We start from the raw sequence: 25,240 nt of genomic DNA, 5'->3' as shown, positions 1-25,240 counted from the left end.
TCAGTCTGCCTGCTCTGCTCTCCGCTCTGGCTCTGGTGAATTCTCTCACCCTCTTGCACTTCTGACTGTACCCAGTGCTTATATAAATAAATAAATAAATCTTAAAAAAAAAAAAGGAGACTACTCTGAATATTCGAGGTTGCTAAAAAGAATGTCTTTTCTTTTGAAAAGATCTATCTATGCATAAAAGGACTCAGTATAGGCTAGAGGTGCGGGGGAGGGATGGGGGTAAGAGGACTCACCAGGGATAGAGTGGGGAGAACAGGCAGATCTACTGAAATACACTGCTTAGGGGAGCAGCAGGCAAAACAAGAGAGGTCTGCTGCGCCATACGTGGGTTAGCTCCCTGGCTGGGGATTGAACTCAGGTCACAGGGGTGATATCATGATAGCGCTGAGACTTAATCCCTACACCACCAGGGAGTCCCTAAAAAGAACTTTTTATGTCACTGCCCCCCTAAAAAATTTCATAGTCATTATTCACAAATAGATGAGTAGAGTGTCAGTCTTTAATAGCACTCCCCAATGGGGGCCTATCTACTGACTTGGGCTAATCTATCCTATTCCCATACATCAATCATGTACAAAATATTCCTGAGCTATGACTTAATATCACCACTACTCTTCATCTTGATAGGGTTCCGACAATGGAAATGAGAAAGTCATTTTGGTTTGACTTTTCTCAATAATCTAATTCAAGAAAGAGCAATGTGCATTATTGTTTGTTTTCTAGAGATTTGGAAACTCTTCTATTTCAAAACCATACACCATGATTTGCAGCTTCAGTAAGATTGCAGTCTAGAGGAAAACAAGCACTGTAAGATTAGATTACATCTCAGTTTAACTAACCAAATATATGAAAGTTTAGTGGAAGCCTGTAGACCACAGGGTTCCGTGGCTTCCAAAAGCTCCAAGAGATACCTCATCCACAGGCTTCTCAGCTGGATTGAAGAAATTCATTTCTTATACTACATTATCCAGGAGGCAACTACCTGAGGAAGGAGTACATTTTCTGTGGAAAATATTTGCAAATATTCTCTCTTTGAGATTCTCGACCCTAACTATAAAATCAATGTTGGTCCAATGCAGCAGGGAATTATTAGCCTGTATTAGCCATGCTTCCAATCACCAGACAACTGGAAAAGTACGTTTGTTTACCAGACTATTGGGGAAGAGTCCATTGTACACTGGAGAAAATCTCTATTTTCTGGAACATGTTAAAAAGATTTATTTTCAGCCTTCTTCCCCATGGGGAGAAAAAGATGGAAGAAGATAAAGAATTACCCAAACTATGGAAAATATATCCAAACATTTTTGGTTAAAAGACTCTCAGTAAAATATTAATTACCTGATTTGCTAAATAGGAGTAATGGAAGATTCTAGTCACTCCTTATCTCATTATTCTGGAGGTCACAAATAAAGCAAGCCTTCCCTTTGGGAACCAGAAGATAGTAAGTTAATGACACAAATCACAGTCACCATATTATGAAAAGCTGAAGCAGTTTTGCATCTCAGAAGCAGCTCATTATCTGCATTCATATGGACAGAATAAAAGGCAACTAAATGCTAAATGCTCATAAATCTTTAGAGGAAAATGCTAATACCATGCTGGATTATTCCCACTAGCCATAATAGAGAAAAATAATTAAGACTTTATATTCCAGCAGTTGTAACAAGTTGACCGGAAACTACTGAAAAAAGATCAGGAAAAAGAACAAAGCTGCTTCTGGCATCAGAAAACTAGGGTGTCTCCCTGCATTTTACATCATTGTGTTGCAGGGAATAGGACACAGCCCACTGGAGAAGCAGACGTGCAGATGTCAGGAGCATGGATGTGCATTTGACTGCCTTATTTCAGTCCTTTCTCTGTCCCTAACTAGTTGTGCTCCATTTTCTGAGATTCAACTCCATCATCAGCAAAATACTACCTGTAAGATTATTGAGGGAACTAATTGGATGAATACTTATAAAACATATAGTGAAGTGTTTGGCATACATCACATTATTTATAAGGATGTATTGCTTTTATTAGGATCACTCCACGTGTCTAACTTTGACCTATTTTGTGATTTCCTGTCTTGAGTAGCATGGATGATATTTGGCCAGAGGGAATGGCAGTGGTAAATGCTTAGTGGTTACCAACATTGTACCAGGTGCTGGGGTGACACACAGACAAATGAGGCAGCTCAAAACTGAACCTCAAAACTTGGAGGTTAGCGGAGGATGAAGATGTGTAATAGAGAGAGGGAGAGAGGACGGATAGGGTAGTGGGTAAAAGGGAAATTCTGGAGTTTCTTTTTTACAGACTTTGTGGTTTTTTTCAAGAAGTTACTTAACAACTCTAAGTTGAAAATAATAGCATTTAGTTTATAAAAATATGGTAAAAATTAACTAACATGACTCTTGCAGAGCCCCTGGCACCAAGTGGGTACCCAATAAAGAACTTTTTAATTAAATTTCCTTATTTATTTTCTTACAATATTGTTCATTTTTGTACAATATTTGATTTCTCCCCTGAGGTATAGTCCTCACACTTCTTCCACCATCATAGCCCCCCTGTGATCCATCACCATAGTCCTTTTTGCTCTTCACTTCCCTGTTATGATCCTTCTTTCCTTCCCGTCCCTGATGTGTGCCTCCAATCTATGGCCAGCTTGCAAGTTTTATCTTTTCCTGACCCTTTGTTCAATTTTTGTATCCCACTTAAAAACAAGTGAATCATACAATATTTGTCTTTTTCCTTCTGACTTATTTTGATTAGTATAATCCCTTTCATCTCCATCCATGTTGCTGCAAATGGCATGAGTTTATCCCTTTTGATCATTGAATGGTATTCCTTGGTGTATTTATACCAAATCTTCTTAATCCATTCATCTGCTTTGGGACTTTTGGTTTTTCCGTATCTTAGCTATTGTGTTTTCTGTTTCACATGACTGCATTTAATTTTCATAAACAAGTGTATTATTCCTCTATTTTCTCCCCATTAGAATGTAAGCACCCCAAAATCAGGAACACTTGTATTTCACACTGGGTCCTTGCACCTCAAACAGTGTCTGTTTGCAAAGAGTCATTGGAAAGTAATTGTTGTATGAATGGGAATGAATGAGCCTTTGCCATTTCTCCACAGCCCTGCTCTGTGGACCAGACCAATGGCTCCAGGGTCTCTGCAGGATTTATCTCAAACCCTGTTATCATTCTATCCCAATGCAGGTGGCTCAGGTGCAGTTGTTACTAATATTTTTAAACAGTAGATTTGCACATTGAGGTAAAACACAAGGAGTGGAGAGAAGCTTCAAATCAAATGGATAGAATTTTTTAGAAAATGATTATGTTTGAATGAGGTGAAAAAAATCTGTCCTACTTACCTTTCCTATTTATGAGCCAAGAAAACTATATTAGCATTGAGACCAGGCTTAAGGCGATGTCAGTTTCAACATACCAGAAGAAAGCATTTTGAAAATCAAGACAGGATCAGCAATTGCCATGAATTTGGCTCCCCATATTATGACTAAAATGTAAATATGAGGTGACTGTGGAGGGGTTCCCAATTGGCACAGGGTTTGTTGATATTTTCTCATCATTTGCAATCAGTGCAGTATTTTAAGAGACACAAAGTGACGTGAAGGTGGAGAGAATTGTATCAAGGTGGAATGTAGGTGACCCACATTAGCCTCTACCACGCAGTGAGTCAATGAGAAAGCACTTTCAAATGAGAGCTGGCGCTCTTCAGACATATGCCTCAGAAAATTCATTACAGTTGAGTTCAAGGGGGAATGTTCTCTTTTATTCATCATCACCAAATGCTTTATGAGTAGAAATGTGTATAGCTTCCCACTGATTGCAGGGCACAGCTATCATATTCTTTGGTTATCACAGAGTAAGTCTCTATGTTATTAGGACTGTCTTGTGTGTACTTCAGAGTGAGTGCGTGTGCCTGTGGATGCATGCATGTGGATGCACATGCATGATTTCTGCTTGTGTTAGGAGGTAAAGGAAGGAGTTGGAAGAAATGAAGGAAGACTACTATGTGGAGACAAAGGAAACACATTTACTAGTTGTTTTGTTCTTGCAAGTTTTCAGTTTTTGTAGGCACAGGTAGAAAAAGGTATACAATAGCCTTAGCACCAATAGATCATTAGTTGCTGACTGCTAAGATCTGCTCGGAATTGGAGAGTCCAGGGAAACATATATTCCATTTTCTGGATGTTATGAGCTATTGCAGACACTGCTTTACTCAGGAGAATGCCAAGGAAGGGCTTAGCTGTGTAGACAGTACTCTCTTCAAACCAGATCCTGAACATGTGTACATTGCTTATATCAACCACGACCTTACATTGCTTGAGAATGTGGCTTTTGATTCCTCCTTTATTTCCCCCACTGCTCTGTGTTACAGAGAACTGATTGAATCAGAAGGGATTTGGGGACACCAGACTTTCCGGTTACCACCATCTGCATGAACAGATGGGGAAGCATGTCACAGGGCTGGAGGGGGACTCCAAGTTCAAAAAAAGAGAAGAGATAATGCAAAGGGAATTTGATGGCAGGGTGGAGCAGATGGGTGTCAGTGGCTGGGAATTCTTGGCAATCTCACCCAAAAGATGGTCACAGAGTGTCTGTCATCTGTGGTACCCAAGGGTCCCTGGATAGAAATGTCCTGTGTGTGCCGCAGATGCCGTGGGCAGCCCCTGGGAATGGGCACACACCTCCTTTTTTCTGTCTGTGTTGATGGGAGGAGCCTGTTGGTACTCTGAGGGAAACATTTCTCACAGTGCATAGCTGGGTGTTGTATCTATGGAGTTTTCCATGTGGCCACTGGCCAGCAAAATGACTGCTTTTGTGTACAGGTGCTAGAAGATTCTCCATGAGATTGTATATACCACTAAGACACATATGCCCCAAGTAGACCCAGTTCATGATATTTTATTTATTCCATGTTTGGCTAATGATATTTTATTTATTCCATGTCTTTTTTTAAACATTCACTCATTTGCATATTTGTTCATTTTAATGCCTGCTTATTGAGTAATTATGTTGTGCCAGGCCCACTGTATTAAATGCATTGTATGCTTCTACTCCAAGAGACAGGCATTTTAAACAATGAAAAAGTGAACGCCAGAGATGTTAAGCAATAGGCCAGAGTCACATAGCTGATAATGATACTTTTGAATATTGGATCCCAGCTTATTTTACTTCTGAAATTCCAAAAATGGTGAGAATTATTCTTTATTGTCCCCCTTTACCTTTCAATGCAAACATGATTTCTGATAATTTATTAAAAATCAGTCATATTCGAGGATATATAAGGGGTGAATCATTTACTTTCTTACCTATAGCTCCTATGTTATAGGAAGGAAATATCACAAATTTAAATTCCAACCATATGTTTTGTAGATAAGAGGTTTTTCTTTAAGATGATTCAGTTGAGCACATCAGAGCTCCATCTATGGCCTATATTGACAGAATTTGCAGCATCTTGATTGTCTTTGTTGCAAAATCATGTGTTTGTAAAGTAATGAGGCACTTGGAGGTATCAAAAATTATCTGGTCCTCTGCCCATGGTTGTATTCAACAAATGTCATTTCTCTTCCCTCTCCTTTCCCTCTCTTAGATTCTGTTAATAAAAGTTTTGAGTATGTTTTCTGGTTATATAAACAATACATATAATAATAGTCATAGAAAATTTGGAAGATAAAGTCATAAAAATGTATCAGTGTTAAAAGCAAGAATACTTTGAGATACCCATCACTACCAGGTTAAGTGGTTCCTTCTGTATGCTTTGAGTATTTTTTCATATAAAACATTTATTATGTTATATGCCCATTTTATAATTCCTTTGTTCACTTAACATTATGTAATGAGTGAGGCATTCCTTCATTTTTTTGCTATATGGTTTTTTTAAGGACCATAGTCTTGCATACTTGTGGATAACACTAGATGTTGCCCCAACCCTCTATTTTGGAATATTTACGTGGATTTCAATTTCTTACTGTTTCATTGTTCTCATTTACTCTTTTATGTTAGTTTTTCCATTTCAAAAACCAAATTGTATTTTTTTATTGACGTAAAATTGTTTTACAACACTGTATGTGATTTAGGGGTATAAGTTCACGCCTTTTCAGATAATTTTTCATTTTTTAATTATAATTTTCTCTAATGGATTTTCAAAAATAATTATGTATACCTTTGATAGGCAAAGTGCAGTGCAACTTTTAGGAAGAGAAACTGCAATAACTAGATTTGGTATTACTGAGTCAAATGTATGAGCATGCTTAGGCTCTTAAGTAATAATGTCTTCATAATTGTGCTGTGTGATGATAATCTAAGCCCTAATTCAGTTTGGGGATGGACATATCTGTTGATCAAACTAGATCAGTTAATATGGAGAGAAATCTGTGCTGCTCTGGATGTAATGGCCGATAACCAACCAGATTTCTAGTACCCTTTTGCAAAGCCATCTGATTTCACTGGGACTCTGTTACCTACTTTATAAAGTGGTTATAAAACCATATCTGCTTTTAGGGCGTATCGCTACCCTAGAACCTTGTTCCTAACAGATGATTTTTAGAAAACAGTTTTCTAAGTAATTAACTTCAGGTGTGTTTGTGTGTGTGCGTGTGCATGTGTGTGTTGGGAGTAGAGAGTAACTTGTAAACTGACACCTAAGGGTGTTAAACAGGTGGAACAGAGTGTGGGGAAGTGCAGAGGGAAGGGGTTTCCAGGTAAAGAGAACAGCATGTAGGAGGAATAGAAGCAAAGGACTAAGGGTAAGTCAAAGCATTTCAGAAGACTTGAGCATGGACTAGGAGGTAGGGTCATAAGTGAGACCAGCTGGAGAAGAAAGAAAGGTTTATTGTTGGTACTATTTGGGAGTTTGTTGGATATTAATTAAGACAAAGGAAGCCATTGAGAATTTTAATCAGGGGAGTGGACAACCTAATTTACATTTAATCATCCTTTTTTATGATTCAGAACACAATTTATGTTTTGGAAGTCTAAGAATTTGACTGCAAATAGCATTTATTTTTGCACTAAAATGTTGCTTATAAAACACTAATTGATAAAATTATAAATGTAAGCATTTTTATGGTTTAATGTTAAATTTGTCTTAGTTCAGAGGGAAATCTGGGTGCTACTTCTTATCTAAATCCAAGCTGCATTTCCTAATATTTAATAAATTTTTGCATTGAGATTCTTTATTGTAAAATATCATACTACAATTTAAATACATAGGAAAAGGTGGTTGAGATGGCTCAGTGATAGTTTTCTCATACTAAATGTCAAACATTTGTACAGAGACTTAATATATGTTTTACGGAAATCTTAAATAGAAAATATAATCTGATTTTTATAAAATACAAATAAATTAATAATATTTTTATTTAAACATAGAGGCAGATAAATTACTGTTTTATAAGTACTTTTTTTTAATATTTGAATATTGGAAGAAAAATATCCTGCAGGGTCCTTCTAATAAAAAATAATCTAGGGGCCTCCCTGGTAGCCTACAGGTTAAGTCTCAGTGCTGTCCCCTCTATGGCCCGAGTTCAATCTGATCCCCAGCCAGGGAGCTAAGCCACATATGGTGCAGCAGACCTCACCTGTCTTGCCCACTGCTCCCCTCAGCAGTATATTTCAGTAGATCCACCTGTTCTGCTCCCCATTCTGTCTCTGGTGAATCCTCTCACCCGCCATACCTCTGGCCTACACTCAGTTCTATATATAAACAAGAAAATAATGTATATCATAATGAAGTATAACTAGGAACAATTTTCATAAAGTCAAGAAGTGCTTAATTGGTAAATTTTCAAGAACTGATGAGAAGTGGATAATTAAGGAAAATAATAATGAGTAAAATCATATTGTTACCTTGTGGCCAAAGGCAACATCTGTCAAAGAATTACTGACAATTCAATAATTTGATAAAAGTGATTTTTGCTTTAACATTTTGGATGCTTTACAATATATAAATCTATTAGCAAGAAATGTTGATGTTTCTCCCTGAAGAATTTTGTACATATACCTGTTATGACTTCTATGTATATATTTTCTTATTTTCCAACTTGCACTGTGTCTTCCTCCATGTTACCCCACATCCATGAGGGGCATAGGGAAAGTCCTTGTGAGAATCCTCATTAGAGCCACTGGCACAGAAGTCAGATGATGTTTTTACCCTGAACCTACAAAGTATAAGTATGAATTTCATGGTGAATTCCCCTCCCCAAAAGCCACACACAAAATAGAACACATCTTCATATTCCTTTGATATGAAGTTCATTAGCCAGGAAAACTAATCTCAGGGGAGAGATGTCAGGGAGTGGTTACCTTGGGAGGCTGGGGGTGTAGTACCTTGAGATCCATGAAGAGGACTTCTGGGGTCCTGAAAGTAATCTACATCTTCATCAGGATGCTGTGACTCAGGGGTGTTTCCCCCAAATTTATCAAACTATATGCTTATGCATTGAGTAGTTTTCTGGTGAGATGTTTCCATAAATGCTTTAAAAGGTTCAAATTCAATAAAGTGTTAAAGTATGCACCATTTTGAAAAGACACAACTAAACCATAACAAATCCTAGACGTCAACTGCAGAATTGAGGCTGCCAAGGGGAAAAATGGAGGTAGGAACAAATGGAGGAGTGGGCCCAGTGGACTGTGGGGGAGATGGTGGGTGTGGTGTAGTGATATGCATTTGAAGATGTGTGAACCTGTACCCCTAAATCATATACAGTGTTGTAAACCAGTGTTAATCAATACAAAATAAGTTTTAAAAATATGCCCCCTTTTGTAGATTTAATAACATGTGGTCGAATTGGCTCCTAGATAGCACGCAATGGCTCTTGAAATGTCAGGTGCCTGTCACAGTCCCTCTCTGTGACAGGCACTGTATTTAACCTTACTTGATTGTTCATTGCACCCATAACTCATACATGTATCCATTTGACTTGCTAAAGAGTTATTTCACTCAAAAATGGAATAGGCTCTTCAGTGTAAATTGGGTTCATCTCATTCCTGCAGACTCATATTCATATGGGAAAGATCAGTGATTGGATCAGTACATCTGAAAGCTTGTTATGGCTCACTCTTGGACTTCTATCAGTCATGGGGCAGAGGAGTATCTGTGAGCTAGGAGCACAGAGTCAGACATCTGCCAGGACTGTGTGGTTATCGAGTGAGGACAATCTGGGCAGGAGCAATAAGGAAGGATGGGCTCCTGGCAGCTGGCCAGTGCTTGTACTCCTTACAGGCAGTCAGACTCATATGCTGACCATGACAATAAGTTGTTTGTAAAATTCAATCTATGTTCTAGTAGTTGACACCTCCAAAGTTATCATCTTTATATAATTTGTTCTCTTAATAGAGCACAAGACCCAGTCCTTCAGATAAAGCACTTTCAAAAATTTTATTGAACATTTCATAATTCACAAATATAAATCTTATAAATGTGGCTACATCTATATTTACTGAAATAAAATATTACCCTAATTATGCTAAAATATAAAATATTTTTTAACCAATGGAAAAACTGATTTAAAAATCACTTTAGGACATTACTAATCTTGAATATTTATTGTTAAATTAATCTGAGGCAGGACATGCTGTATTTCTCATTGCTGTGCATCTCTTCTTTAACTTTTTTTTTTTTTTCAGAAAGATGTATAAAGACTATGTAAACTCCCATTCCAAAAGAGGTATAAAGACTGCAGTTTATTGTTAAGGGCTTTGCCTACATAGTTTTTGTTCGATATTTTTTCATTGTTAGGACCAAAACCAATACATGTGTGTTTTCTGTTGTCAAAGTTTGAAGATGGAACATTTCTGCCAGTTATGTAAAAGGAAGGCATAAACAGGAATTTGTTCTTCTGGACTTGACATAAATTATACTGCTTTTAAAACAAGAAACGCCATACCATTCATATGTTCAAAATATTAATTACATTATTTTTGCAATAGTATTTTTGATTGTTCTTATCTTTCTTTTTTTTCTCTTTGAAAAATATCCTGTCATTTTCCTCTTGACCTCGTTCATAGTCTTAAAATAGATGATAGCAGTGATAATAAGCACAGTTACCATGTAATGAACCCACAGGATGTGTAAGTGATGACACTACGTGCTTCTTACACATCATATTGTTTGATTTTTCACTGGCACAGCTTTAAGTAGGCATCTTATCCACATTTCTTAGGAAAGGAAACTGAGAGTTAGAGAATTTAAAACTCACCTTGGTGTTATAGAGCTGGAACCATCAGGTCCAGATTTAAATCCAGAATTACTTCCAAATATCAGCCTCTTTTCCAAAATTGCAAATTCAATGTCTTTTGGAATCGCAACTGTAAATTCAGAACTTTCTTGTTCTATTGTAAATCTTGCTTATTTCCTCAATTCATCAATTTTCTGGAAAATGTACAGTAACTCAGCTCATTTCCTCTAACTGTGAAAATTGACTATAACTCAATGATTCTTCTATCCTGTAATGCATTATGAAGGTAATTAATCTCAATAACAATATATGTTACCCTTCCTTACTTCCGCTTTAACATGGTCTGGATTTTTCACCAACCCATATTAGATGAATGGTATAGTCACTTATTAGTAACTTAATTGACTATTATCATTGCTGAGTTTTTAGTCACACTTTCCAGGAAATTTGACCATAAATTTTTTATCAGAACATTTCCAATCCTTAAGTCATTTTTTTTTTTCCATTCGTGACTTTATTAAAGCAATGTTTTAAAAACCAAGGCTCATGACATTATCACTCAAGTGGAATGAGAGCAGGTCATCATGTTATCCAGTTCCGTATCATCCTCCAGCAACTCTGTGTTGGGCACCATTAGTTCCATTTTAAAGACAGGCAGGACCTCATCAAGGGACCTCTATAGCAAATGCAAGCTCTGGTATTTGAGCCCAACTCCAATGGCTGAATGCATGTTCTTCTCTGTTCCACTGATACCAATAAAATAGAATGTTCACACTTCCTTTTTAAATTTTCATTTTGGCCTGTTATCACTTGCTATATTCTTTACTTTGGAGCTCAAATACAAAATAATTTAAATTTGAAGATTGGTATTAATAAAATGAATGTGGCAGTGAAATCTCGGGGCTATCCTGAACCCCACGTGTGTTCACACCGCTTCCTGCTGTCTACAGTAAATTCTTAACCTCCAGTAATCTTCAGTTTAATTTCAGATACAATTGCTGTTGGTTCAGATCCCAACCTAAATTCTGACATAACTCTATGTAAATTAAGGTGAATCACATATTGTCTCACTGACTTGATTTCCTTGTTCATAAAATTACAGATTAAAGACTGCCTGCCATCAGCCCTCAGGATAGATTCAATTCATGAAAGCATTTTATTTGACCAACATGGTACTTTCGAGATTTAGAACATTGTAAAATGTATTTTTTTCCTAAAAACAATCTAAATCTTGGAAACACTGGGTGTTAATTCCCATATGACAATAATCAACTAAAACTGAGTAATTGGTACCTTTTTCATATGTTGTGTTTTCTTCAGTTAATCACAGTCTCCACCCCTACTGTCTTTTATTGAGGCGATTCTTGATACTCCAGAGTATAATGTTTATAAGTTGAACACTCTAAGCATCTAGATCAAATTTAACTATCTCATATTAGCCCTTCAATTTATATTTTGTCATACCATGCTCTGCAGATTTTCAATGGGTAAAATATAAACTTATTATCTTAGAATTTAAGGTCAACCACTGTTTGCTATCTTCCAATTTTTCATCAGGTATAAATCTCAACAAATTCACTCATCATTCAAGTCACTCTACCTACTTTTCCTATATGTCCTGGCTCTTAGCCTGAGAATTTTGCTGTATGCTGATTGGAAAACCCTCCCAACTAGCAAAATATTGTCCATCCTTCATCACTTGAATGATAGTTCATTTTCTCTGCTATGATTGCTTCAACTTCCAATCAACTTCCTTGTTGCAGATCATATATTACAAAATGCCTACCATATATGACTAATCATAATAATTATACATAAAATAAATGCAGTTATTTTGTGTTTGTAACTCTAGTTTGTAAGGATGCTTATTCCGTGCTAAATGATCCCTATGCATTAAGTCCTTACAGCCAAACTAAGAGGTAGATGCTTTTCTTGTCATCATGCTGTTCTTAAATTTGACACTCAAAGAAGTTAAATAACATATCCAAGTTTAAAAAGATAGTATCTTTCTAGATCAGCTTACCTTATATCTGGGCTTTGATTTTAAATTTCTTTTTTTTTTTATATAGGCATGCTTTATTTATTTATTTATTTATTTGTTTGTTTGTTTGTTTTGTTTATACATGCACTGGGTACAGTCAGAAGCGCAGGAGGGTGAGAGAATTCACCAGAGCCAGAGCAGGGAGTAGAGCAGGCAGAAGGACTGAAGTACACTGCTGAGGGGAGCAGCGGGCGGCAGGAGAGGTCTGCGCGCCATGTGGGACCCTCCTCCGGTGGCCGGGGAGCAGCCGGGGATTGAACCAGCTCCGCAGAGGCCGCGGGCAGCTTCGCAACCCAGGGCTCTACCGCTGCACCACCGGGGAGGCCCTGATTTTAAATTTCTTACAGCCCAAACCTCCATTTTGATAATTTAAAAATATATTTTCTAGAGGGCTTAGTATCATGCAGAATGTGGGCTATAAGGGGAAAGAGATTCGCATTGGTCAACTCTTTTGTCCAGGTGTATTACAATTCAAGGACTTTGTACCTTTCTCAGATTCACTTACCAAGCTGTTATAAACTGTATATTTTAGATTTGTAGCTTTATATATTATCTAACTCAAATCCTTATATTCTCTTTAACTCCCTAATCGTAACTTAAGAATTAGCAGACTTAGCTTGTTGCATTCTTTCACAGGAATGGAATGTATTGGGTAATTACTAGACTATTCTTTTCCTGTCAGGAAAGGACAATCTAATATTCTTTGGAAAGGGGAGGGTTGGAGAAGATAGAAGGCTACTGGAAAGCAAGTATGAAGACAGAGGTGTCAGAATGATACAATGCATCTTAATCACTTAAAAATAATTGCTCCAAAAATACTTACTCATTAGCAATGATAGAGTGTCACACCACCATAAATAGCCATAAATACCTTAACTAATAGGAACACTGAGCATGGAAATGAGAACCCACATTTAACGTTGCATGCTGGTACACTGAGAACAGTCCTAAATGATTTTGTTAATAATTGCCTGACAGAAAAATATCTGCACCTAGCCCTGGTTGTCATCAAGCATGCACTGGGATGCTTTAATGTTTATAGGCTGAATTACAACCCTTTAGTTCTTTAATTACATTTAGCGACTCCTCAAGTTATTGTCTGTTTTATTATGTTAAAATCCATTACAAGCCAAATTAGCAAAGGTGTGCTGAGGTTGCAGAGAAATTAGGCATTTGCTTCCATTGCTGGAAATTAAAGATCAAGGCGGCTTTAGTGAACCAGAAAGTACAGACCAGCCCTGACACCATCCTCATGCTGGGTTAGTGCCCCCCTACATCACGCTGACAGATGAGCTATTTTTTACACATCATCTCCAGAAACGGAAATCTACCATCTCCCCTGGGGAGCCATTTCATTATTTTATAGCCTTCACTATCAGCCAAGTCATCTTTCTATTTAACCTAAATCCTCCATGTCCTTCGTGTTGGAATTTATGACCGTAGCTTCCTATTTGGTCCATAGCAGAAAATGTGGGCAGCAAATTATCTCTCCCTTGAGCCCTCCATATAAATAGAGGCGGCTATTACATCTATCAGTCTACACTCTCTTCTCCAGCTATCATAGCAGAGCTCTCCAGCCATTTCTTAAACAATTAATTTTCAGGGTTTAATACCCAAGGTATTTTATTGAATTATGAATCCATTTCTGTTTGTTGTATTTATTTTTTTCCCCTAGAGCGAGATACTGGTAGACAGAGAAACTAGGATGGCAAAACAATGAAGTTGTCTCTCCTCTTCCCACTGGGCTAGACTCAATTATGTAGTCAGATTTCTAGGGTTTGTTATTGGTTTGGTTCTGTCTGACCCTTTGTTTTGTTTATTCAATACATAAATGACACTATGTAGAAGTTGTCTTTCTCCTTCTGACTAATTTCGTCTGGCATTCTCCCCTCCATTTCCATCCATCTTGTCATAAATGGCAAGAATTTATCTTGTTTTAACAGCTGAGTAGTATTCCAGTGTGTGTGTGTGTGTGTGTGCGCGCGCACGCGTGCGCACGCGCGCGTATATATATCGTCTGTCCTTAGACACAGGTTGTTTCCATAACTTGGCTATGTAAATAGGGCTGTAATGAATATAAGAGTGCATATATTCCTTCAATTTAGTGTTTCTGTTTGTATTCTTCAGGTATACACCTAGGAGTGGATTGCTGGTATATAATAGACATATTTTTAAAATTTGAGAAACCTCATATTGTTTTCCAGTTTACACTCCCACCAAAAATGTACAAGTGTCCCTTTTCCTACACATCCTAATTAATACTTGTTGTTCCTGGTCATTTTGATACTGGCCATTCTCATAGGTGTGAGGTGGTAAGTCATCATGATTTTGATGTGCATTTCCCTGATGATAAATGATAATTAGCATTGTGATTGCCTTTTTGCAGTCAACCATTTGTTAGGCAAAGCATCTTAACCCATTTTCTTCATGAAAATGTAGGGTATGTCCTCAGTGTATTAATCCCAGGTAAATATAAGAATTACTATAAAGTTTGAAACCATAAAGCAGATAGAAATATAGTGAAACCTTTATCTCCCCCAGGTTAGAGAAGGATTTTTCTAAACATAAACTCATTTAAGAAACAAAAATGGAAGTGGAAATAGATTTGTTGACAACATAATAATATCAAAAACCCAAATGAATCAATATATAAGAAAAAACTGCCAAAGGTACATGAATAAACAATTTATAATTAAAGAAATTATAACTGCTACTAAAAATAGGGGAAAAATTTACTGATAATCTTTGCTTTCCAAAGATGAAATAGAATAGCTCCTATCGGAAGAGAGTTCAAGTCACTGGAGAGATTCAAGTTAGAACAATTATTGTAGAGATCTTATGGAAGGAATTTTGTCAACTGAAAGATATTTGTGTATATATTATTTAATTGTCTTTCCTACCTTGAGGTCCATAATCAAATGATGACATTTCCACTGACATTTTAAATTTATTAAAGTGTACCTTTGACACAGTTAATCAGACTGATCAACATTTCCAGCCCGTGGAATGTAAATATCCTGTGCATCATCAAATGTTCTCATATACAGAACAAATGCTACTGCAAATAGAATAAGCGGGTAGCAATGAATAGTCTTGGTGGAGACACAAGCAGACAGGGAAAATTATCTTAATAACATTTTTCAGGGAGACAAGCAATACACATTCATCTTAGAAACAGCAAAACTGCAGATAATATAAGAAAATAAAAACCGACTTTATTTCCATTGCTTATTTTAGTATACTTCCAATCTTTTAACAGTGCATTCAATACACCTTTTGAAATTAAATGTGAAATTGTACTGCACTTTCTAATATACTTTTTTCTCTGAAAAGAAAACCAAGAGCACTTTCCTTGCTCTCAAACACTCTTCACAAAGTATCTTTTTTATTGCATTGTGTGCCTAAAATAAAATTTCATTTAAATATCCTGATATGTTAGGGATATGGAATCTTTCCATTTTTGTACAGTTATAAATGTGTACATAGCACCCTAGTATGTAGTTTTACATTATTTTGGTTTCACATTAATTTCTTAGAGTGCAATTCAGGGACAAAATTGTGCACATTTGGTGCATTTTGATTAATATTGTCAAATTACCATCCAGAAAGTTACAATTCTACTTATAATTCTACTGGCAGCCTGAATAATGGATCTGTTTTTCTATCGAATCTATAGCACTAGATATTATGATTTCTTTTACTATATAGATATATTTCTCTACAAAATATAAATTTCTTAGATATTAAAATATTTGTCAATTGGATAAGCAATAACCCTCATGTTTTAATTTGTAACTTTTTATACATATGTGTGGTTTCATAAAATGTTCCTATGTATCTGGTGCCCATTTTATGTAAAAGGCAACTCTAAAGCAGTAAAATGCCATGCTGATTAAAATCTTTTGCCATGAGAGGTCAGAGCAGCAGAAAGGCTTGAGACCGCAGGGCTTATGGATTTTGTTTGAGTCAGAAGGACAAGCTGAGTTTCCAGTCTGTGACAGGATGCAGCTGTGAGTAATTTATTTTTTGTGTTTAAAAAATAACAGCAACAGTAACAACAAGAGTAAAACCTATTTTACTTCACTGGCTGTGGTTATCACAGTTGCAACCCTGCCCTGCAGGGAAATGCAGAGGGAGGGCATGCTACAGGCAGGACCAACCAGAGATGAAGCTGCCCCTGAACTCCCCACCAGGCCCACTCTATCTCAAGAGAGGCAGGAAAATTCTCCAGGAAGGTGTGTGGTGAGGGTGTTTTGAAAGCCACTTCAGTACCACAGTGGTTACTCTGAAGGCACTACCCCCCTTCCCAGGAGGCCCATGAGACGGGGCTGCATGCTGCCTGGGCATCTCCCTTTCTCCTAACCTGCTGCTGCTTTCCCAGGTGATGATCAATCCTGAACATCCTTCAGGGTCTGCATCTGGAAAGCCTCACATGAACTAGGCTCTGAGTCTACTAGGGAGATGGAAAGTAACAACTAAGCAAATGTAGAAATGGGATCATTTCAGATAGTGCCACATATTCAGCAGAAAATAGAAAGTATGAGACAGAGGTCAGAGGCAGTGGAGGTGGGGCTATGTTAGCCAGGGCAGTGGGGAAGGCTCTGCAGATAGGCACAGATGAAATCAGACTGGCCCAGTAGGAATGAGGCAGTACATTTTTAAGATAGAAGGACCCATCCTTCCCTCATCCCTAAAATCCCAGAAATGAACTGCCTCTCATTTTTTGGCAGTTCTATTAATTTGAGAAAAGCCTCTGAATTTAAATACATTTCTATTAAATATTCTATCAGTTCAGGGCCCAACAGGAAACAGATGGTATACTGAGAATGGGAGAATATAGTAAAAGGGCAAAGAGATAAAACAGTGTCCCCTTTCGCTTAGACATAGGACCAATGTGTCTTGTATCCCAGACTTGGAAGCATAAAAGGAGGGAGTGGTCCAGGAACTTGGACACACATCCCACAGGAGGTGCCTGGGTCAGTATCCTGATCTCCTACCCCTCTGTCCCCCAAATCTGGCTCTGCTCCTCATCACCCACAACCAGCCTGAAGCCAGAGAACCAGAGAAGCAGTGTCTAAAGTCCAAACAGACCAACCTTAAGGACCAATGAACTTATTGGCTAAGGGTGAGGCTGGGGTGGCAAAGCAAGATCCCCAACATTGGATGGCGCTTGGAAGAAGTGACAGACCCAACAGAGGCAGTAACCTGCCTGTCACTGGCTAGCTATAAATCAGTATCTTTGAGCCACTTGTTTTATATATTATAAAAAAAAATTTGAGGTTGGAATAAAACTTATGAACATATACTGAAATAATAGGACACAAAGGTGTTACACCTTGAAAGTAAATATTTTAAATATATTTTAATGGGTGCGGCAAAAATATCTGGTATGGTTAAGCATTGTTTTATTTATGTTTTAATGTTATTTTATTTCTTCAATCAAAATGGTTTAGTAAATTCAACTAAGAAAAAAGAGAAATGGAAAACTCTTGATAATTGTTCTCTTTAGGCTATTATATAAAGTGATATCTTCAAAGCTATATATTAGGTCCTTTCTCTTGGCTTTCTGTTGGATAAACATTGTTTTCAGTTGTAAAAACAAATCTCTGTGAAAAAAACAGAAAGGCCCAGCTCTATATCTCTCTAGTCAGTAAGGTACTTACTCTAATTAAATCTCTCATAGTGATCTGAAGTCAGATTGCAGTTCTTAGTTTTTTTAGCATATATTTTATTTTATATATTTTATATCACTTCATTTTTGCACAATGTATGCTTTTTCATCTTGACTATAGTCCCATACAATTCCCACCCTCACTTTGACTGTAATCCCTTCTACGCCCCACCCCCAAGTAGTGTGTCTCTGGCTTGTAGTTGGCTTATAGTTGCTTGTTTGATTTTTACTTTATTATAATTAGTCTTTCTTCTGGTCCCTTATTTTGAGTCGAAAAAAATGGTGGCACTAGTGGGGATGATGCTGAGTGGAAAAAAGCCCGAAAAGGAAAGACAGATATTGGATGGCGTCACTCACATGTGGAATACAGGGAAAAAATCTAAGGGTCAAATCAAACCAAACCAGTAACACATCCTAGAAATTTGACTGTAGAGTTGAGGCTACCAGAGGAGGAGGGAGAAGGAGAGATGAGCAAGAGGGACGATGGAATATGGTGGAGGCTGTGGGTGCCTGGTACACCTGAAGGGAGGACCCTGTGCCTCTGAATCACCCAGTTGTAAACCAATCTTCACACAATGAGAAATAAATAATAAAAAGAAAAGTTTCATTGCTAGAAAATAAATGTGTTCAGATAAAAAAATGAATGATTACTTTTCCTTAGGGACTCTGACTTCCTGAAGACATAACTTAGAAAAGAGGGTGGTTTCATTCCTGAGAAAAGCACCAGATTTGTAGGTGAGACCACCAAAACTGTAATCTGGAGGAGAATGGTAGAGAAATGACTGACTGCAGAAGAATACAAAGGCTTAGATTGGTATGCCAATATCTATGGATACTTTGGATTGAATAGGATTTATTTGCTCCCCAAATGAAATCATGTTAGATTCTGCTGTTTGGATTCTACAGGCACATGGCTAAAGAGAATGACTTCCATAATAGTACCTGAAATTGTAGCAGGTCTGTGTTGCCTTTATGACCAGTGAACCATTCTCTTTACAGTGGATAAGATTCTAGAAGAGCAGAGTCACAGAAGGCCAAACAGCTGCAGAAGAGTACAAATAGCTCTAATCTGAAATGCACAATATAGCCAATGGGAACATGATTGCTGGCAATCTTACTTTTTTTGGTGATTACAAAGTTGAGCATAGTAGTGCATGTGACTCTCTATGAGGACTTGTAAAGAGCTTTTAAAACAATTATGCATGAGTACTGGAGATTTTAATTTAAGCAAAAGGTCTCTGTGGAGGTAAATCAAGAGTAGAGGCTAGAAGAAAAGTGCTGAGGGAGACCTTCAATCAGAGGAGAATATTAAGTGGGACTCCTGGGGGAGAGGCCTGTATTTGCTTGTCTGGGGTGGGCTAATCTACATAATTGACTAAAACAGAATGAACAGCTGTGAAATACAGCATTTGAATGTGTGGGTACAACAAAATTACAAAAACTACAGGGTCACAGAACATGTCATGTATTTTCATAAGTTTATAGAATATCCCAGCTCATTTGGGATATAAGAAATTGACCAGTCCTCTAGAGACACTCAATGATTTTATTAAGGTCTACTGGCTAGTTATTTACAGCAGAATAGTTAGTATCTGGACTCTGAAATCCAGCATTCTAGATTCAAATTTCAAATCTCCCATTTCTGGCTTTTGGAGATTCTCATTTTACCTTTCTGTGGCTCAGTTTTCTCATCTATAAAATTGGGTATTAGAATAATCACAATAGTATTTATCCTATTAATCGAGATGATACCTTTCAATAACACTAGATAGTGTTTGGAACTTAGTAGATTATCAATTAATGTGAAATATACTTCTTAATAACAATATATATGAAGTCATCCAACTTCTTCATTGATGTTCTGCCTACTCTACAAAAAGCAAGAGCATATTATTACAAGAGGGATGGGTGTGAAACATTAGTTTCCAAACTAAAATTATTATGAGGCACAAAAAACATCAAAACTTACAGACATATAAAAGCAAAAAAAAAAAATTAATTATCTGGTGATTTAGATGAGTTCTTTAAAATTTTAGTTCATATTCTTTATTTTTTTTCAGTTCATATTCTAATGCTTCAATTTTGTAGTTGTATTTTCCCCAGCTGATGTTTTTATTTGGTTTTATAACTACATATATATATATTATTCTTTGAGAATTAATTTTTTACCATCTTAATTTTTCTCCAGTAATGGTGCCTACTAATACTATAGTTTATAATTAGAAGTCATGCTTTTGAGTAAATGTGTGTTTTGAACAAAACAAAAGCAGAACAAATAAAGGCATGCTGTGAATTAGAACAATATCTTGAATAGAGTTGGGGATAAGACATTGCTTTTCTTCAAAAACATACAGATGTTGAAAAAGAAATTTTTTTGTGGAAAAAGTGAATGGTTGTTTAGATAAAGAAATCAAACTAGAAGTCCGAAGTCACTTTGTTATAATAATCTCTGGTTGAAATTGTAGTTTCTCATATGATAAGACACTTCATACATCCTAGCTCCTTCAAAGAATTTGCTGACAGACCCATAGCATGTGACATTGGTCATGATTCTATGATATTTCCTATTGGCTATTAGCTAAGGGGCAACGGAATCTAGTATTACTTAATAACTATCTTGTGTCATCTTTAAACTTGATTCCACTTTTTAGTATATGTGCTGCTGAAGCAAACACTAAACTTGCAATGCTATGGTGGCGTCACAATATCTCAGCTAATGACCAATAAAACATCCATTATGACTTTGGTACAAAATGCTGGTATTGCTGTTGTAATATTTTGATTTGATAGATGCTTTTAGTGACAACTTTAGGCTATGTCAGATGTTTAGTTTGCTTGCATCATGTCGGTATTTTATGACACAAGTCATTTTTTGGTTGATAGTGTCTAGTGGCTAAGGAATAAAAATATCCAAAGAGCTTCTGGACCAGTTGGAGTATTGGGACTCCAAAGAGATGGCTTTCTTTATGTAAGAAGGCACATTTTCTCCTTTAACTTGAGAAGATTGTCCTCAGGTAAGTCAGATACATTCTGGTAGCCTCACTGACTGTGTGCTTGGTTTGAAGACAGAACTGTCTTCCTATGTTTCACAGTTGTCCTGAAACTTCACAGGTATGCCTGCCTGATGAGTTACTAGCCTCCTTTCAAAGGCTCTTGGTAGTGGGGTTGAGTCATGTAAGGTTCATTTGGAATGTTTATTAGGATTCATGTAAATAAAGAGCCCAGTAAGTATATTTGTTGTATTGACTTATTCTTGAAGAAACTTAGCCCTGTTATAAATCAGTGTCCTATAGAATAGATTTTGATGCTTATCACTGAACATTTCTGAGTAAGAGTCTTCTGTAAAGATGATTTTGACTTTCAAATATGTCTAAAAAATTTTTGCATAAATTAAATCAAGTACTTAGAGAATTGCTCTAAAATCTCATTTTGGCAATGTTAATTATCATGACGTTCTTCTTTTTGATGATGATTTTTAATCTTGGGTTGGTAGCATGTACCAGGCACTGGGAAAAGTGCTTGAAATACAAATTAGACAAAAACATGAGTGGTTCTAATTCTCAGAAAGCACATTGAAAAAGTCTCAGGTTTGTTATATTTGTCTGTACTTTGATCTGTCAAGTAGAGTTTCATGTACTCATACAGAGTAATTTTTTTTTTGTATTAAGAAGCTATTTACACTACCTTTTAGTGTAAATATATATTTAGCAAATGCTAAATATGTATTTTGAATATAGATTATATGTAACAATATCTATTAGCAGATATAAGTATGTATGTTTGGAATCATTCTGAGAACATTTTACATTTCTTCATGTATACAGATACATACGTGTGATACTACCAAAAAAAAAAAAAAAAACACTGGTCAGGTCACTTAAGCTATCACTGTATCTTACTTACCAGCAGATAGTAATAAGTATAACAAAAGTTGCAATGCATTTTATTTGTTACAGATCTCATTCTACTTTTATCATCTCAAAACAAATTAGGAAGGCAAGTTTTTAATTCAAATTTTCAAGGGAAACCAAGTGTTGGAGAATTTAAATGACTTGTTCCAGGTCACTCATCCTGATCTATATAAACAGGATTCCAAATGGAATGTTTTGGCTACAGATTCTCTGCTTTAATTCAGTGGGAGATACAAATTCCTGGTAAACATGGACTAGCAAACATCTATATATACACTTAGTTTTATGGAGTGTATTATAGCATCAAAAAGAAGTAAAGCACTGGTGAAAATATGAATGCTAGCTAAACCACTTCTAATTTATTTTTAAAGCATAAATAGAAGCTCATTGCTTCTGCAATAGCATTAGTCAGTTCATTTCTCATGCTCACAGCATTAGTGTTCATAGCACTAGCTCACAGATGTTGGTTTCCATGAATATGGATCAGCAGAATGTGTGAACCACAACCTATAGTAGCAATTACAGACTTCACCTCATTTACACAGTTGGGCATCTGTTTATGACTCTCTCCTTTCCTATCCTAAGTGTGCCCTTGTACCTTTTATGTCCTTTGTCTTCATTCTGTCAGATGAAATTAGTGTTCTCTGGTCTCTCAAGACTAGGATCACTTCTGCTATTTTACATAAATAGCATGGGAGTTAGGTATGCCCGTCATTTGAAAATTTCTCTTCTGCATAATACAGATTTCTGCCCATTAGTGGCAGTTCATATTGTATCTACATGTTAAAAAGTATTGTGGACCAACGAGAATCCAGTCAGGTAGCACATAGTCAACATGAATTGTCATATTTTAATCCTGAGCAAAGAATCATATTTGAATGTTCATTTTTATAGAATGTATGAAAGTTTGTAGAGTGTATGAAACTAAGTATAGAATTTAAAATATAGAATGTATAAATATGAAATATACAATGTATAAAATAAATGGATCAGATATAGAATTTATCAATATAAAATCTTTGATAAGTCCCACTAAAAGTAGAAGTGTTCCTTTTTGTAATGTAACTTCTGATCATATTTATTTAATGTTAATTAAGTGGATTAAACTTTAGTCACTGTTAAAAATATAAAAAGAATCCCTACAAACCTAAGACATATTATAATTTTAAGAAAATAAAGACAAAAAAGGCATAAAGATTTTTTATTAGCAAAATCAACTGCTTACCTCTATAATTTATCCATTGGTTGCCTTAGAGTAAATAGAACAGAGTCTATACCTTTAAATAACTTAAGTTTATTGGAAGAAATGCTGTTCCTAAAAGAAAAATAAGCAAGTTAATTCAGATTGTGCTGATTGCTTGAAGGAAATACACAAATAAGAAGGAGTGAGTATTAGCTAAAATAACCACTTTGGGTTAGTTACTTAGGAAAGGCCTGTCAAAGGAGGTATTTTCGAGTCAAGGGATCAGGAAAGAGGACTCAGTAAAGATCAGGGTGGCATATATTCTAGGCAAAGAGAATACATTAAAATTCTGGATGGTAGTGACTACAGTATGAGAGAGAAAGGGTTGAATTATTCAGGCCAGAGTTGGCCAAAGCCAATTCTTAGGATTTTATTGGAAGAGTCACTACACATTTTTAACCAGAGGAGTAATACAATCTGATCTACATTTTTTAAAGATTTCTGGCTGTTGTGTGGATAGTACTGTATGCCATGCAGAGGCAGGGAGACAAAGCAGCTGTTGTGACTTGGAGAGGGCACAACAGGCATCCAAAGAGGTGAGTCAGAGTAGCCAACAGGACTTGGTGAAGGAAAGCAAGGAACCAAGAATGAGAGTGGGCTCTAGGATTCTTAATGGAGCAGTGATCAAATTAGGCAGCAAAAACTACTTACATGAAGTCCATCACTTATTTCTTCCTCCCTATAGCTGAGCAGTGGGACTCTTTACTGCCTAAGGAATTCCCTCTACTCTATCCACTGGATTCCTTGTCTAAGCTTTTCCCATAGCCTTTCTAATGAAAAGGTCTAGATGTGGACTACTTCTCCCAAGCAGGGGCTGGGGTCTTTTTCTCTGTCCCTCAAAAAATACAATGACCCTCAGAATAGAATAGATCAGGTTGGTCAAACTCAATGTCATTTCTGCCCTCTAAAATTTTATGTTCTTTAGTATATTTCTTCTAATATATTGCTTTTATATTATTTTTAATATTCTCTTGGAATTATCAATTCTTACAGAAATCTTGATATTACCATCAGTGTGGCAGAGTTAGAATACCTAGGTTGTGTTTTAATCCTTGCAGTTTTTCATACTTTAATGCTGTCTCATTGATCAGAAACATATACTGATAAATCATTTAGGACTGTATGTGTGGTTTTTTTTTGTTTGTGTGTTTTTCTAGTAGAGAGATTAGTATAGATTAGTGTAGTATAAAGAACTAGAAAACATAAAGGGAAATAGACATTCATTTCTCTCTGATAAAATAATACAGATACTAAGTGGTCTAAAGAAAGAATTATGCTAGCTCATAATAGGAAGCTGTAAGAAATCATGGGAATATGAGAGTAGTAAGCACAGAGCAAAACAGGTAGTAGATGAAAGGTGATTTTGTGTTGTGTTAAAGCATTTGCAGAGCGCTAGACTGTGAGGAGATGGGATAAAGTGATAGATCTAAGTGAAGTCTGATGGGAGATTAGGTCTGTAGAGTCCTGAGAAAGGGAAGAGGAAACAAACATGAGCAGAAGAGGAGTATCAACACCAGTATTCTCAATCCCTTGGAATGCATGTAAACTAGAATAGTGGAATTGCTCCTGCCCACCAAACCATTGAGGAACATGGAACTGCCTGTTTAACAAGGAAAGGTAATTTTGGTACAAGCGGGTAATGGTTCACGTTTTGGGACAATACTGATTTAGTCTCTTCATTTTGCAAATCAGCGTAAAGCTCAGAAAGAAAAAAATGGGTATCCAAGGTTGTGATGATTTTTTTGTAATCACTCTTCATGAGATTCAGTCTGTCCTCTTTAATACTTGGGTTTAATTTTTCCAATTTCAGCTACATTCCAGTTAATCTATCATTATTTCTCTCCTAGAATCACAACCACAGCTGCTTGCATGATGGACCTAAGGCGATACCCACTGGATGAACAAAACTGCACCTTGGAAATCGAAAGCTGTAAGTCTTTCTGAAGATCTAGCTAAACTGACTGTCTCAGCTTGGAGGTTCTCCTTAGGCTGAGGCCTCTTCCCCCGGTTCATATCCAAACCACGGGTTCAGCAAGGTTTCTGCACAGAGCTTGGTGTGGGGGTATCTATTCTCTCAATGAATGCTATTGTGACTCTCTTAGTCCCATCCCTTAGTCCCTGGGTTACATGAACAGGAAAGAAGTAATCCAGCAATAAAATGACAAAGCAAAGGGCTTGG

At 36.6% G+C, this 25,240-nt stretch overlaps 1 protein-coding gene across 2 annotated transcripts in view; it reads left to right on the top strand.

Moving 5' to 3' along the window:
- Positions 1 to 25,240, top strand: part of GABRB2 (gamma-aminobutyric acid type A receptor subunit beta2) — a gene marked incomplete at both ends in the record, with an annotated part of 238,879 nt that overhangs the window by 94,318 nt on the left and 119,321 nt on the right. For both annotated transcript variants that reach the window (XM_084242952.1, XM_084242951.1), the window contains one exon: positions 24,909 to 24,991. In XM_084242952.1, coding sequence (XP_084099078.1) covers positions 24,909 to 24,991 — 83 coding nt within the window. The remainder of the gene's footprint in view (positions 1 to 24,908; positions 24,992 to 25,240) is intronic.

This window comes from Talpa europaea (assembly GCF_964194135.1).
Source record: "Talpa europaea genome assembly, chromosome: 9".
Taxonomy (NCBI): Eukaryota; Metazoa; Chordata; class Mammalia; order Eulipotyphla; family Talpidae; genus Talpa; species Talpa europaea.
Note: the sequence above shows the minus strand (reverse complement) of the source record. Positions and strands in the feature narration are given on the sequence as shown.